The 16,727-nt window shown below is 43.6% G+C and overlaps 1 protein-coding gene across 1 annotated transcript in view; it reads right to left on the bottom strand.

The window, feature by feature from the left end:
- The window catches only part of slc25a12 (solute carrier family 25 member 12), a 30,673-nt gene that overhangs the window by 3,324 nt on the left and 10,622 nt on the right, over window positions 1-16,727 (bottom strand). The window contains exons 6-17 of the mRNA XM_062997277.1: window positions 15,800-15,946; window positions 15,243-15,381; window positions 14,987-15,080; window positions 13,782-13,866; window positions 9,038-9,119; window positions 8,026-8,184; window positions 6,598-6,650; window positions 6,205-6,285; window positions 4,742-4,882; window positions 3,592-3,730; window positions 3,151-3,309; window positions 2,334-2,424 (exon numbers count right to left, since the gene is read on the bottom strand). Coding sequence (XP_062853347.1) covers window positions 2,334-2,424; window positions 3,151-3,309; window positions 3,592-3,730; window positions 4,742-4,882; window positions 6,205-6,285; window positions 6,598-6,650; window positions 8,026-8,184; window positions 9,038-9,119; window positions 13,782-13,866; window positions 14,987-15,080; window positions 15,243-15,381; window positions 15,800-15,946 — 1,370 coding nt within the window. The remainder of the gene's footprint in view (window positions 1-2,333; window positions 2,425-3,150; window positions 3,310-3,591; window positions 3,731-4,741; window positions 4,883-6,204; window positions 6,286-6,597; window positions 6,651-8,025; window positions 8,185-9,037; window positions 9,120-13,781; window positions 13,867-14,986; window positions 15,081-15,242; window positions 15,382-15,799; window positions 15,947-16,727) is intronic.

Here is a 16,727-nt window from a genome sequence, read left to right as displayed (position 1 = left end):
GGCATGCTCTCAATTTGGATACACCCAACTCCCCTGTGCACTCTGGCAACCTCTTTCGGCATGGTATGGTAGGCTGGTGCACCCCTCCTGAATACTACCACAGTTTTAGTCCGTATGAAGGACCACACTAGACTCTTTTGCATTTGAATCCTGGTGGTGAGGTGACTGTATCACAACTCCCACAGCACCGAACCCTTCTGTGCCAGTCAGAGTGCACCCGCTGACCCCTGTCCACCGTCCAAAGCACCTATAACCTTTTGATATGTTTTCTTTTTTGATATTTATATCTGAGATCATGACAGGATCCACTGCTTAGAGCTGCAGTTAATTTGTAACAATGTAATTGTTTTTATTTACAGTAAGTAGGGCTGTCGCGCTAACCGCAATTTTGAAATACCGCGGTATAGACCAGCCAACCGCAGGGCATGCCAAGGAACCGCAACACCGCGATGTTCACGTTTTTTCTTTCTTTTTTTTCTTTTTTTTTTGTTGCAGGGTCCATCTTGTTTTACGCTTACATTCCGGCGTAATAAATGTTAAATAAATTCATAACGAAAATGAGCTAAGAGCGACATTTTCCCGCCACCTGTTTGCATGCGTTGCTGCTGAGTGTCAGGCTTTGTGTTTTAAATGGAAACAATGGCAACATGAATTATAGGCAAGTTTATTAATGATCAAATCGAGTTCACACTCAATAAAATACTTGTAATTTAGACTATATTTAAACAGCCTTGGCGTACTAAAACACTTAATGAGGGTTAATATGGCATTGCAGCCTGCAAATATTCTCTTGCTGGCTTGCTGGAATGATTTAAATGTATTTTTTCGTTGAATAAAAATGTATTTTTAACGAATAATAACTTAAAATGTAGTTTATATTGTTATGTTAATTATACCTACTAAATAGATGGTTAATAGTGGCGCGACAACCAGGCTAGATCTCCTCTGCTCTCTAAAGTCGCATGCAGGTACAGTACACGTGTATTAGTGCAGCGAGCACACACACACACACCATCAGAGAGAGTTTTAGTGCCGTCGGGAACATCGCTACCCCACTCAGATCCTCTCTCAAACCACATCAGGTGAACATGTTGGTTTTTCTAGCGCGCATGATAACGCAGGTTTAAGGTCTTACAGACTTTATTCTATTTTTTTTTTACCATATTTTGATTAGATGTGCATTTAAAATATTTAGCCTAAACACTTTTTTTTCGTTTCACAGTGTGTATCCATCCTAGGCTAGAAGCTAAATTTAAACCTTTTTTTTAATGGAGAAAAGACGTGCATCTTAACGTGTGTTCTTATTGCGCATCCCTGCTCTGTTCTGTAGTTAAGAATAAACACGCATTTGATTTGTCCTAAAGCTGTCTCATCTTTGTCATTATAAAGCAATAATGTACCGAATCATAGCTTAACAATAAAGCTTGTTTATATAGCTCTAAAATCCAGATCAATTAAGTAATTTTTATATGCGATAATATCGCATACCGCGGTGTTGAGCCGCGCTAAATATCGAGAGGGGAAATTCTTTCACCGCGACAGCCCTAACTGTAAGTCCTCGGGTTACGGCGGACTCGACATACGGCGTTTCGTGGTTACGTCGCCATCTCCCATACATTTATTAAGAAAGTCAGAGCGCTATACGAGGAAGACGGCGTTGTATGTGCTCCATGTGAGTGATGTAGGTGTGTCCCGACTTACGGCGAAAATCGCGTTACGTCGTGTCCGTAGGAACGGATCTCCGACGTAAGTCGAGGACCTACTGTATACATTTTCTATTCTTTTTGATATGTTTATTGTTGTTTGTTTTTCTATTCTCCTCCCACTTCTATCTATACCGCTCATATTCTTGCTTATATGTTTCAATGAAATGTCTTCTTCCTCCTAGTATGTTTTAATTAATTATCTTGATGCTGATTAATGTGATGTGTGAATTCTGTACCATTATTTGTACGGTTTTGTGTTGTTTTTATGATTACTTGCTTTTTATGTAAAATGTAAAGCGTCTTTGGGTATCTTGGAAAGTGCTATATTAATAAAATGTATTATTATTATAACGAGCACGCTCCTGATGAGGTTTAATCAGGTTGCACCAAAGGACGATCCACCTAACGACTCCAGGTCCCTCAATCAGACACACGGGGTCACTGTTGCAGCAGCAAGCTGGCAGAACCTGGTGACATGGCCAACTGTATGTGTTGCTCTCTTGGTTAAGCCAGTGTGATCGCTAAAGAGCTGAAGCAGAGACTCGAACCCGAGTCACTCCAGACTCGTGCTGCTTTCGTTCATGTAAAAATTTGAGGGTAAGAATGTAACACATCACTGGTACTCACTGTCCTCCAAAGTCGACGTAGAACCACCTCTGCAGCAGCTCGTAGGTCAACAGGGTCACGGCGAACTGAGGAGACGAGCGGCACACACGAGCTGCAGGGGGTAAAAACACTCAGCGGTCAGTTTGAAGGAATTAATTGAACTGAAAGTATAAACCAAGTTCTGCACAATGTATAACCATCAAGAGCTCGTGCTGTGCTAGAGCCATAACATTAAAACCACCTCCTTGTTTCTACACTCACTGTCCAGCACTTTGTGAAGCACTTTGTAGTTCTACAATTACTGACTGTAGTCCATCTGTTTCTCTGCATGCTTTTTTTAGCCCCCTTTCATGCTGTTCTTCAATGGTCAGGACTGTCCCAGGACCACTACTGGTGGTGTGTTAGTGTGTGTTGTGCTGGTATGAGTGGATCAGACACAGCCGCGCTGATGGAGTTTTTAAACACATCACTGTCACTGCTGGACTGAGAATAGTCCACCAACCAAAAATGTCCAGCCAACAGCGCCTCGTGGGCAGCGTCCTGTGACCCCTGATGAAGGTCTAGAAGATGACCGACTCAAACAGCAGCAATAGATGAGCGATCGTCTCTGACTTCACATCTACAAGGTGGACCGACTAGGTAGGAGTGTCTAATAGAGTGGACAGTGAGTGGACACGGTATTTAAAAACAACAAATAGATGGACTACAGTCAGTAATTGTAGAACTACAAAGTGCTTCTATATGGTAAGTGGAGCTGATAAAATGGACAGTGAGTGTAGAAACAAGGAGGTGGTTTTAATGTTATGGCTGATCGGTGTATATTTTATGTATATTTTACCTCCGGCTCCTTTCCAGAAAGCCCTGAAGCCCTCCTCTCTCCAGATCTTGCGGAAGCAGTCGATAACCCCGTTGTAGGTGGTCTGACCCGCACGAGCCGCCACCTGCAGCCGTGTTTTGATCACGTCGGCAGGGGTGACCAACGAGGCAGCAGGAACTCCTATATGAACAGAGAAAAAACATCCAGTGAGCGGCAGTACTGCCCTTGGAAGTTCCATGTTGATAAAAAAGTTGAGACTGGCTTTAACAGCTGAAGATCACATCTGGTTTCACACGCTTTCACGTGCATTTTACCTCCTGTCCCAACTTTTTCGGAACTAAATCGAATACATTGCATAACAACGTTATTACAAACATGATCTTTTCAGGTTGATCTCATGCGGTGGGACTACAGAGCTGTGGTGCTGCATTTTGGTGAGTGTTTCAGGTGTGTGATGGTTACCTGCGATGGCTCCGGCGGTGAGCAGCTGCAGGGCCCCGAGTCGGCCGTCTTCATCAGCGAACGCGGCTTTAGTGTGAGCGTACACTGGGAAGTAGATGGCTGAGAAGGGGATGTCACGCAGGAAACAAGCCTTTGCACCCTACACACACACACACACACACAAAATACGGCATTAAAAACACAACTGCTCACCCATATCAGAAACTAACACTGTGTGTCTGTGTGTGTGTGTGTGTGTGTGTGGCTGCTAAACAAAGCTCTGTACAGTTTTACAGATGGTGCATGAGGGTGAGGGATCGGCTGATGATAGTTTACATTTACATTTGCAGCATGAAGTGCACAAGCGACAGTTGTGACTAGGGATGTAACGACGCACCACAAGACAGTTAAAAATCGATTCACAAGTGTAACGATTCAAAAGGGTTTACATGTATAATGAATCGATATTCACTTTAATAGCTGGCGCTATTCACCTCGCCTGGTTGACGTCACTACAGGGTTGCCAGGTTTGGAATTTTCCAGCCAAATGTATTTATGTGAGGATACTTTCTTTATTTGTATTCATTTATTTATTTAATGTGGGATTTTTTTTTTTACACAAAAAGGGAAATGTGCAGCATTGTTTTGCATAGTTTGTACCTACCTCAGAAATAAAAGAGAAATAAAAAAAGGAAACTTTGTCAATTTAATTTTGTTTAAAAAATCGGGGAAAAAATCGTATCGTGAACCCAGTATCATGAATCGCATCACATCGTGGGTAGAGTGTATCGTTACATCACTAGTTGTGACAATATACAATCTAAGCAATTGAGGGTTAAGGGTCAACCTGGCAGTAGTAGGGTTTGAAGCGGCAACCCTCTGATTACTAATACAGCACCTTAACCACTAAGCTAAAATTGCTCTGTTAGTTCCTCATAGTTCACATGTTGAATGCATCAGATCTGTTCAGTATGAAGACCTGAGGGACTTTGATAAGGACCAGACATTAGACTGCTGTGCTACCACCCTACAGCCCTCTGTATCTAATTATATTTTGTAAGATTTGGGTACAACGTCTGACTTTGTATTTGTGGCAACATGAATTTGTCAACCAAAGAATAAAAACTCATCGGTGCACTCAGAATTTTCATACTTCAACACATAGTTTTACCTTGTAGAGGCCGAAGAAGCCCAGGTCTCGGATCACACTGAGCGCGCTCACTCTGGGGCCCGTAGTGATCTCTCCAGCGACCTGGAGACGGATCTTCACGATCTCCAAGGGGTTGGTGAAAATCACCTGAGATGCACCAGCCTGAAACACAACACACAGTCAAGGTCATCGTGAAGAATCCAAACTGTCGTCACTTCGGCACCATGCTCAACCAAGTCTGCCAACAACAACGTGTGGACTCTAGGTAGGGCCAAGGATTCAGACTGACACTCAGATTCAGATGGAGATGATGGTTCATTAAGGTACCGTAATATTGATCGACCAATTATAAGAGCTTATCGTGGAACTGTCTGTAAATGTCAGGCTGTGTTTATCAGCCTCGTCCAATCGCCAGGCAGCAATCCAATAAAAGAACACCACATCTCAACCTCATGATGGGCATTTAATTAGTGTGATGCATCAAATGACTTTTGCAACTCAATGCAAGGCTGGTGGCTCAGACATACACTATAGGGCCAAAAGCATTTGGACACCTGACCATAAGCATGCTGGGCATCCCATTACAAAAATAAATGGTTTTAAAATAAAGTGACCTCTATGTGATCTTTTTAGCTACAACAATAGCCACGATTTTGAGAAGGCTTCTCACAAGACTATGAAGTATGCCTTCCCTAAACTATTGCTGCAAAGTTGGAAGCTTAAAGTATAGTTTCCTTTATATAACAGATTTATTACACCAGTTAGCAATTGCTGTAGCTGAAAGCCGTGAATTTAGTCATTAACAGGGTTGTCCATATAGTAAATGTGTTCAGGGAAGTGGTTTCCATGAACCAAAGATGGTTTAGTCCAGAACTATAATCTGTGGGACAGCATGCAGTTGAACGCAGCCTACCAAGGACATAAACTCCAGAGGGAAATTAAGCAGAACTGACAGTATTCATAAGTATTCATGTCCTGGGAAGCCCCTTAGACCCAGTGCAGGTGGTGGGAGACAGGAGGATGTTAGCCAAGCTGGCATCCATGCTGGAGAATGACTCCCACCCCCATGCATGAGACTCTGTCAGCACTGGGCAGCTCCTTCAGCGACAGGCTGCATCACCGGTATCGCAGGTCCTTCCTTCCTGCTGCTGTTAGACTTTACAACCAGCACTGCTCTGGTCAGATCACATATATACACACACACACACTTAAAACTTTTTTTTCCCACTTTTCCCATGTGCAATTTAAGATTGTGCAATCACTTGTAATTGTTATGTATATAATATTGTTTTACACTGTACTGTCTATTTGTCTATTTTTTGTACTGAGTGCCTTGCAATCCCTTCGCTGCTGCAACACTGTAAATTTCCCCACTGTGGGACTAATAAAGGATTATCTTATCTTAAGCATATACAGTAACAATAAGAGTAAATTATATGATGCTCACTCCCACCAGGGGTCTCCCCTCACACCCCTATACTCACACAGCCACCAGCAAGGATCTCAGCAGCAAGAGGGATGGAACCATCTTTATCTGAGAACTTGTCCCTCATAAAGTCGTTCATCTGTGAATAAATACAGACAGGATTCAGTTCTCTCCTTGTTTACATTTCAGGAAACACAGATTTAGTAAGAAAGAAAATAAACAAGTGGGGGTCACTGGTACACATTTGGCACCTTTCCAAAATACCCGTCATTAACAAAACATTATCAAAATCCAAAAATTCAGCCCCTGTTGCTACATTCAAATGTGATAACATTGCTGTAAAGTCCCATCAGTCCATTCATTGTGCTTCGTGGTATGAAGACACCTGAGGCACGGTTTGGATTAATGAGTAGAGTGAGTGAAGTGCTACTGAAACAGCAGTGAAACTTACAGTGAGTTTGATGGCCTTCTCAGGAGCCACTCCAATCAGCTGAGGTACAAGACCTGCAGAACACACACGCACAGGGACAGGAGCACAGACACAAAAATACAAAGACAGAGAGACAAACACAGACGCATGGACATGGGAAGGATTATGGACACAGAAGCAAAGATGTACAGACGGTTACACAGACAGAAGGACAGAATTGCAAAGGCACAGACATAGAAGCACAGACAGAGAGGTACGTACACAACAAAAGGGTCACACATGGAAACACAGGGACACAGGCACAGATACAGAAAAGTGAAGACAGACACAGAAACAAAGGCACAGACAGAAACATGAAGAGAGAGACAAGGAACAGAGGCATGGACACAAAGGGGAACACAGAAACATGGAGAGAAGGACACGGAAACAGAGACAGACACAAAGGGAAAGACAGAGACACAAACATGGAGAGAAAGACACAAGGAACAGAGACATGGACACAAAGGGAAAGACAGGGACACAAACATGGAGAGAGAGACACAAGAAACAGAGACATGGACACAAGGAACAGAGACATGGACACAAAGGGAAAGACAGGGACACAAACATGGAGAGAGAGACACAAGAAACAGAGACATGGACACAAGGAACAGAGACATGGACACAAAGAAGAAGACAGGGGCACAGAAACATGGAGAGAGAGACACAAGGAACAGAGACATGAACACAAAAGGGAAGACAGGGACACAGAAACATGGAGACAGGGACACAAACAGAGGCACGGACACAGAAACAGAGAGAGAGAGAGAGAGAGACACAAAGAACAGAGACATGGACACAAAGGGGAAGACAGGGACACAGAAACATGGAGAGAGAGACACAAGGAACAGAGACATGGACACAAAAAAGAAGACGGGGACACAGAAACATGAAGAGAGAGACACAAGGAACAGAGACATGGACACAAAAAAGAAGACGGGGACACAGAAACATGGACACAAAGGGCAAGACAGGGACACAGAAACAGAGTGAGAGACAAGGAACAGAGACAGACACAAAGGGCAAGACAGGGACACAAACACGGAGAGAGAGAGACACAAGGAACAGAGACATGGACACAAAGGGGAAGACAGGGATACAAACATGGAGAGAGAGACACAAGGACAAAGGCACAGACACAGAAAGATGAAGAGACAGGGACACAAACAGAGGCACGGACACAGAACCATGAAGAGAGGGGAAAAGGAACAGAGGTACAGACAGAAATGTGAACACAGGGACACATTCGTATGCACAGATACAAAAAAACAGAACACACCAGGTCTTTAATCCATTAGAATTCTACACAAGTCCTGCACACAGACATCACTGCATTCCTACAAACAAGCCCTGGTTTTCCTAGTGAGATCTAAACCAAGGACTGACGAGGATCAGGGGGGCGATGCGTACCTCTGTAGAAGCCGAAAAATCCCTCGTAGCGCAGAACTTTCTTGGCGCAGTCGTAGCTGTTCTTGTACATGAGCTCACCAACGAACGAGCCGGTGGAGCGCTGGTTCTGCATTCTCGTCTTCACCAGGTCTATAGGGTACACCGCTGTCGCACCCGTCGCTACACACACAAATCAGAGTCCATGTATAGCAAACGTTCACTCATGGACCTAATATTGTGGAGCACCTGTAGACCTTATTAACCAACCTGAGTGACTTTGACCATGGCATGACTGTAGGTTCCAGACGGGCTTGTTTCAGTCCGTTACAAACCATTTCTGATCTGTGATTTTCCGTAAGCAGTAAGACTAGCTCTGTTTACATGGACACAGAAAGGTTGTCTGCTGTGCCAGTCAATCACTAATAATGCGAGCAGTCTGGAAAGGGTCTTCCCCAAACTTTTGCTACAAAGATGAATGTGTATTATCAATTTAACGCATTTAATTGTATACCCCAAAACCTAAACATTAAAGTGAATTAAGGTGTTTAGATCCGTTCTGCCCTATAGTGTACATACCTGTGTGTGTGTGTGTGTGTCACACCTGCCACCAGGTGAGGGACAGTGGGTGACCATGTCCCACACACACACACACACACACACACACACACACACACACACACACACACACACACACACACACACACAACTGATCGTTTTTACTACCTCATTAATGTAAATATTATAATTTTTATTGTTCTTATTTTGAACTGTTTTTATTAATATTTTATTCTATTTTATATTTTTTGCACATGTAACTGTTCTGTATATTTTTGTTCTTTCTTATTTTTAATATATCCCTGTAACTTGCTTTGGCAATACGAATGTCCTTATTTGTCATGCCAATAAAGCTTCTTTTGAGTTTGAGTTTGAGTTTCGAGTGTGTGTGTGTGTGTGTGTGTGTGTGTGTGTGTGTGTGTGTGTGTGTGAGTGAGTGAGTGAGTGAGTGAGAGAGAGAGAGAGAGAGAGATCTCACCTCCAGCGATGGAGCCCAGGGTGAAACGATAAGCCGACTCAGCAGCTTGCAACCACACAGGACGAGAAGTATCACCGTGCATCTGAGACAGAGAGAGAAAATACTTTAAAAGATGAACCTGTTGTCTTCAAAATATAAATGGAACCTTCTGCGCTTTACCAGGTGTGCAGCATACACACACACACACACACACACACACAGCAGATCTAATTGTGTGGAGTTAAAATCTGCTTCCTTCATGTGAATACAATATATTAAACTGCATGTGAATAAACCGTCTGTACTGCCAGTCAAAATTGTGGGTTGTTTTTAAGGCACACAGCTCAAAGCTGCTTATCATGTGGAAGGTGTAAAGCACGGTAAGCAGTAATTTGTTCCCAGCCTCACTGTGAACCAAGCCAAACGCTCATCATTAGGGATGCATCAATACCATTTTTTCCCAACCGAGTACAAGTACATGCATTTTTGTACTTGCCGATACCGATACCTATTTAGAATACCGTTTTTTTTTTTTTTTACGAAAACAAACGAGAGAAGTGACGAGAAGTTTAATGATACCACGTCCAAAAATGCACGTCAACAAGTAGCGAGTGATCAAAGTGTTTGTGCGCTGATGTGATGAAATCAAGAAGGAAAAATAAATGAATCTGAGTGGATTTGGCAACACGAGCAGCATGGATTGTTCTGTAGTGAGTTGGAGGTTAATAAATATTTTTGCAATGTTGGTGTTTTGTTGTTATGTTTTGTAGAGAACGATCAGGTCAGAAATACTGTAAAACGTGTGTGTGTGCTGATGTATTCTGATATAAACTATATCATCCCCCTGTCCCACCGGTTTACACTCCTCTCCTGCGTTTCCCCTCACACCGTATCCTGCGTTCTCATTGGCTGTTCGACATGTCACTCACTCATGTCGCACATCTCAGATCAGATATCTGACGTGCTAGAAAACTCGATCCGGTCGCCGAGCACCGAGCGAAAATCAGGGCAAAAGTCGTGTAGTGTGAACCGGGCATAACGCAGCGACGTGCACTAGGTACACGGTATCGGATGTTTAGTATCGGAGCCTCGTTTGCGAGTACGAGTACAAGTTAATGAGCGCGGTATCGGGCAAATACCCGACACCAGTATCTGTACTCATGCATCTCTACTCATCATGCTCCAAAAGGTCGCCTCTGCATTAAACGGCAGCAATAAGAATGTCAACCAATCACCCGCACTTTAGGGGACGCCAGAGTGGATAATCGTGTGCATATCTGATTTGATTTGTATTTATCTAGACTTGGGACCGGCACCGAGTGAGCACTGCTGGGTGTACCCACAACGGCTAGGTTTAAGTACCGCCATGCTTTTTGTTTGTTTATTAGGATTTTAACGTCGTGTTTTACACTTTGGTTACATTCATGACAGGAACGGTAGTTACTCATTACACAAGATTATATCGAACACAGTCATGGACAATTTAGTGTCTCCAATTCACCTCACTTGCATGTCTTCGAACTGTGGGAGGAAACCGGAGCACCCGGAGTAAACCCACGCAGACACGGGGAGAACATGCAAACTCCACACAGAAAGGACCCGGACTGCCGACAGTGCTACCCACTTAGCCACCGTGCCGCCCTACCGCCATGCACCCTCAAAACTCAGGCACTGCTGTTTTAAACTTTGTGATCATTAGTTTTCTTTTTTTTTTTTTTTATTCCATGTCTGCACCCCCCCCCCCCCCTCCCCCTCAGACTACTCATATCCAAATCTCCAGCGTCTCCTCTACTACAGCAGACCCCGACCCTGACCCGAGTAGGGCCATACCTAACAGACGCCCGCTCAGACACGTGTGCAATGGCCAACCGCTTCTCTTCACCTGAACGTGTTGGGATCACGCAGGGATTAGTATCATGTACAGCAGCGATTCTCAACTGGTGGGTCGCGACCCAAAAGTGGGTCGCGGACACGTTCCGGGCGGGTCACGGACAGCTTGTAAAAAATAAATACATTAAAAAAAAAATAATAATAATTAATGCTCATCTGATTTTGTACTCGTCTTTTATCTGGAAAAAAAAGAGACAGAGAGAGGCACGCATCAGACGCGCACAGCATTCTCATTGCCATGGTAACCACCATTCGTTTGCCGGTTACCCTTCTCTTTAAATTTGTGATGATGTTCGGAGGCAAGATGGCAAAACGCAAATATAACCCGGAGTATTTGAAATGTGGATTTTCGTTCATTGAGGACAAACACGGACAGAAACCCCAGTGTGTTATTTGTAATGCTCTCACGCTGGCACATGAGAGCATGAAACCATCCAAACTAATGCGACATTTACAAACGAAACATCCCGCATGTAAAGACAAGCCGGTGGAGTTTTTTCAAAGACGACTTCATGAGCTGAAGGTATCACAGAAGTGTCTGACAGCATCTTGCTCCAAACAAGAACATGCACTCCGGGCGTCTTACCTATCTTTGTGAAAGTGGCTTTTCTACCTTGGTCCAGCTCAAGTCAAAGCAGAGAAACAGGTTGAACACTGAGCATGATCTGAGAGTAACTCTGTCTACTGTCACCCCAGACTTTGAAACTCTGATCAGAAGTAAAGTACATGCACAACTGTCTCACTGACTTCCACAAAAGACAGGTTAGGTGAAAGCATCTTGTTTTGTAGCCTTATTTATTTTATGCAGTTTTGATATTTAAATTTATTGTAGTAACTTTTATACATGCGGTTGGCATGGTCCTCCTCAGTTTCTTTAAAAAATTGCTCTTAAATTCACTTTGCATGCATATGTATGTTTAAATGTGTTTTTGAAGGCTATTTTTCAAAAATAAATTAGTTTGGTTTGTATTCTATAAAAGTGGGTCGCGACTTAATGACCATGAGAAAATGTGGGTCCCGGGCTGAGACCAGTTGAGAACCCCTGATGTACAGAGAGTCATGCACTCTCCATTATTCACCATCTCTGAAACACCTCAACCCGCCAGCAGAGGACACTATTGCAGCAACAATAAGGAATCCCTTCGATCATCCCACCCTCAGACACAAACGTACTTTTGAACTTGAGTCGTTGAGAGAGTTAAACCACTGCACCTCCTAAGCTGCCATTATTTAAGCTTCTTGTTTGTGTAACTTGCTGCCTGGGGTCCTTCATTCCTCCTTAAATTAATGGATTATATTTTATGATGTACTTATGTAGCTGTGTCGTAAACAAGGTCTTTACATCAGTATACTTCCGTATGTACAGTGGTGCTTGAAAGTTTGTGAACCCTTTAGAATTTCTATATTTCTGCATAAATATGACCTAAAACATCATCAGATTTTCTCACAAGAGAACCCAGTTAAACAAATGAGACAAAAATATTATACTTGGTCAAATATTTATTGAGGAAAATGATCCAATATTACATATTTGTGATTGGCAAAAGTATGTGAACCTCTAGGATTCGCAGTTAATTTGAAGGTGAAATTAGAGTCGGGTGTTTTCAATCAATGGGACGACAATCAGGTGTGAGTGGGCACCCGGTTTTATTTAAAGAAAAGGGATCTATCAAAGTCTGCTCTTCACAACACATGTTTGTTGATGCTCATCAGGCTGGAAAAGGTTACAAAACCATCTCTAAAGAGTTTGGACTCCACCAATCCACAGTCAGACAGATTGTGTACAAATGGAGGAAATTCAAGACCATCGTTACCCTGCCCAGGAGAGGTCGACCAACAAAGATCACTCCAAGAGTGAGGCGTGTACTAGTCGGCGAGGTCACAAAGGACCCCAGGGTAACTTCTAAGCAACTGAAGGCCTCTCTCACATTGGCTAATGTTAATGTTCATGAGTCCACCATCAGGAGAACACTGAACAACAATGGTGTGCATGGCAGGGTTGCAAGGAGAAAGCCACTGCTCTCCAAAAAGAACATTGCTGCTCGTCTGCAGTTTGCTACAGATCACGTGGACGAGCCAGAAGGCTACTGGAAGAACGTTTTGTGGACGGATGAGACCAAAATAGAACTTTTTGGTTTAAATGAAAAGCGTTATGTTTGGACAAAGGAAAAAACTGCATTCCAGCATAAGAACCCTATCCCATCTGTGAAACATGGTGGTGGTAGTATCATGGTTTGGGCCTGTTTTGCTGCATCTGGGCCAGGACAACTTGCCATCATTTATGGAACAATGAATTCTGAATTATAACAGAGAATTCTAAAGGAAAATGTCAGGACATCTGTCCATGAACTGAATCTCAAGAGAAGGTGGGTCATGCAGCGAGACAACGACCCTAAGCACACAAGTCGTTCTACAAAGAATGGTTAAAGAAGAATAAAGTTCATGTTTTGGAATGGCCAAGTCAAAGTCCTGACCTTAATCCAATCGAAATGTTGTGGAAGGACCTGAAGCGAGCAGTTAATGTGAGGAAACCCACCAACATCCCAGAGTTGAAGCTGTTCTGTACGGAGGAATGGGCTAAAATTCCTCCAAGCCGGTGTGCAGGACTGATCAACAGGTACCGGAAACGTTTAGTTGCAGTTATTGCTGCAAAGGGGGGTCACGCCAGATACTGAAAGCAAAGGTTCACATACTTTTGCCACTCACGAATATGTAATATTGCATCATTTTCCTCAATAAATAAATGACCAAGTAAAATATTTTTGTCTCATTTGTTTAACTGGGTTCTCTTTATCTACTTTTAGGACTTCAGGCACCACTGTAAGTAAAGACTGATTGATTGATATGACAGTCTGACTGGGCAGCTTTACCACACCTGTTTCTGTGCCTCTGCCAGGTGATAGGGCAGAGCTCCTTCCTCCAGCGGAGCTATCCGTTCAATATCAGACAGGTTCAAACGCCTGGAGGAACAGAGAAAGCAAAAACACCATTAGCAACCTGTTTAAAATCCTGAGAATGCAGCAATCCTCTTTTCTCTTGCATAAACTGACAATTAACACTGTGTTCCAGTGCATGATCTTGGTTTTTGGTAGAATGCTTCCAATCAGTCTGGGGAAGGGTCACATCAGCCCACATCGCTACCGCATCCAATCTGTGTGCTCTCTGACAATCTGAAGCTAGGTTCTGATCCATTCAGTTCTTGTCGCATTGTGAATGTAGAAATGTTCTTACTTCCACAATTAATTATCAAGATCCATTCAGGTTTGAATAATGTACACAATTCCACTCATTTGACCCTTCTGAACCACAGAAACGTCTTTTCCACAAGCACAACGGTTTCAAAAATGAAAAGCACCATGCGGCAGCGGTTTGGGCTCTGATGTGAGAGCTGTTGGAGCTGAAACACATTAATTAGTGGCAGTAAGGATCTAATCAAAACCTCGTGAGGAATTGCTCATCTACATCCAAACTGCCACTTTCTATCCACAGACAGCGTAGTGAAACACTGTGTAACAACTGTAACTGGTCAGTAGTCTACTATAGTATAGTCCAGTGTTTCCCAACCTTTTTGAGCCACGGCACATATTTCACATTAGAAGAATCACAAGGCACACCACCAAGAAGTTGTACTGCCCTCTAGTGGAAGAGAATGTAATTGTTCTGCCTGATACTACACACCGCAGTACCAATTTGGTGAAATTGGATAATCTTCCACGGCGGCACATTGGTTGGGAAACACTGGTATAGCCAATGGGTAGTACAGCACTGGTATTAATGTGAAGCACCACCCTGTTAGATACACAGATTCATATGTCTAAACAGAACTTAGGTGCAAGTGCATGAAGGTGCTTCACTTGTTTCTGTTTCTTTTTGTTTACCCAGATTGCTTGGCTATATGGACGCAGAATAAATACGCTAGACATTCACCACATAGGTAGGGGTAAAGTGGAGGGCTCCAAGCCAGGTATTGTTTTGTATTCGAACCTGGGGGTCAAAATCCTAACAGGTGACATTTGCATCAAAAACCTGGTGGATTCGAGTCTTAAACAAAAGCTGGTAAACATGCTAATGTCAAGTTACCCGGTTTGGGAGTGAAGGCCAGCGAGCTGGTACAGGATGTCGATCTCCATAGGAGTGATCTGACCGAATTTATTAGCAGCGTGGACAAACTCCTCTGCAGAGAGACAAGAGAAGGTGGATTAAAGGAAAACTTACTCAACATCATCAAAAGTGATCAATAATAATAATTATACTGAGTGGCTGTTTCCCCAGTTTAATGTCTTGTTCATTTACTCTTTATTTGTATGAATATGAATAGTGGTGCTGATGGACGTACCTTTAGTAAGGAGGGTATCTTTGCGGCTTCCGGCGAGTGTGCTGTAGATCTTGCGGATGAGCTCCATGTTGTTGAGCAGAGAGTTGAAGGCGTTGAAGTACGAGAAGCTCACCATGTGAGAGGTACCGCCACCTGCTGCCTGGAGGAGCAAAACATACTCTTACAGTCTTGTATACTTCATGTGTACACTATATCAGGGGTTTTCAACCTTTTTAGGCATGCGCCCCCCTTCGTGTGCCGAGCACGACTTGCGCCACCCCCCCCGGACAGCCGCTCGCACCCCCTCGGGCAAGTACTCGGGCAACCCCACAGGTTGAAGACCCCTGCACTATATGACCAAAAACACAAGCTGGGGGCTGTTAATATTCAGACTGTGTATGTGGAAATGCCTGGCTTACAATTCTTAGTCCAATTCATCCCAAAAGGCTGAAATGAGGGCTCTAAGCAGCACATTGGAGTTCCTTTACACTAAACCAGTCAAACCCATGTCTTTATAGACCCAACTTAGTTGCACAGAGTACGGCCCTGGTATTTAGTCATTACACACAGAGACTTACCGAGACCAGGTTCTCCTCCACAAACGAAGTCAGCATGTGGTGCCTGATAGTCGACATGATGTCACTGAAGTCTATAGCGGAGATCATCCCAGATTTGGCTTTGTCCTTCTGCGCAAACGCCTGCCGTGCATGTTCCAACTGCAGCTCCTACACATCCACCACAGGAACAACCAGAGAACATCAGAGAGACTAAAACACACACCCTTCACCTACATGTTCCTTCTCTTGTAGATATACTGCACTCGCCCCACCCCGTCCTGGCAGAGGAAAGCCACAGATCATTTGAGGCCCACACTGAGCCGTGCCAGCACCCATAACCTCCCTCCCTCACTCAGTCACACCCAATAGTGTCTTTTTGGACACCAGACCAGGTCAGTAGTATTGCTGAGCTCGAACAATCTGCAGAGGTGCCGCAAGGTGCCCATTTTGCCATTTTTTTGCCAGCATACCAAAGCCAACCACCGCCTGGTTAAAGTCCGTGTTTTGTTTGTTTTCTACCCAATTGTAGCATGACAACAAAAACTACAATGAGAGTTATTGTGAAATTTGTGGTGGGGTTGTGGGCAAGTATTCGGTGTAGAGGGGAGCTGGGTATTGGACTGGGTACCCACAGTGCTGCAGTGTGTCTTTCCCTGAGGAGGATTGGTAGTTTTTCCTCTGGTCTTTTGAATATGGGATTTGGGTGTTTAATTTTGGATGCAAGAAGTGCATCACTGTCTCCACATCACCAGTCATGCCCAGGTCACACCCATGGATATGGATGTGATTTTTAATGTATGTAAAGAAACCTACTACGTTTTGGGCAGAAGTGGCTCTGTGGTTACAATGACTGGACTATTAATCAGAGGGTTGGAGGTTCCAGCCCACCAGCAGGATGTCACAGTTGGACCCTGGAGCAAAACTTGGATTGTGTGCTGGTTTATTATAA

Source organism: Trichomycterus rosablanca, chromosome 6, assembly GCF_030014385.1.
Source record: "Trichomycterus rosablanca isolate fTriRos1 chromosome 6, fTriRos1.hap1, whole genome shotgun sequence".
NCBI classification, from domain to species: domain Eukaryota; kingdom Metazoa; phylum Chordata; class Actinopteri; order Siluriformes; family Trichomycteridae; genus Trichomycterus; species Trichomycterus rosablanca.
Note: the sequence above shows the minus strand (reverse complement) of the source record. Positions and strands in the feature narration are given on the sequence as shown.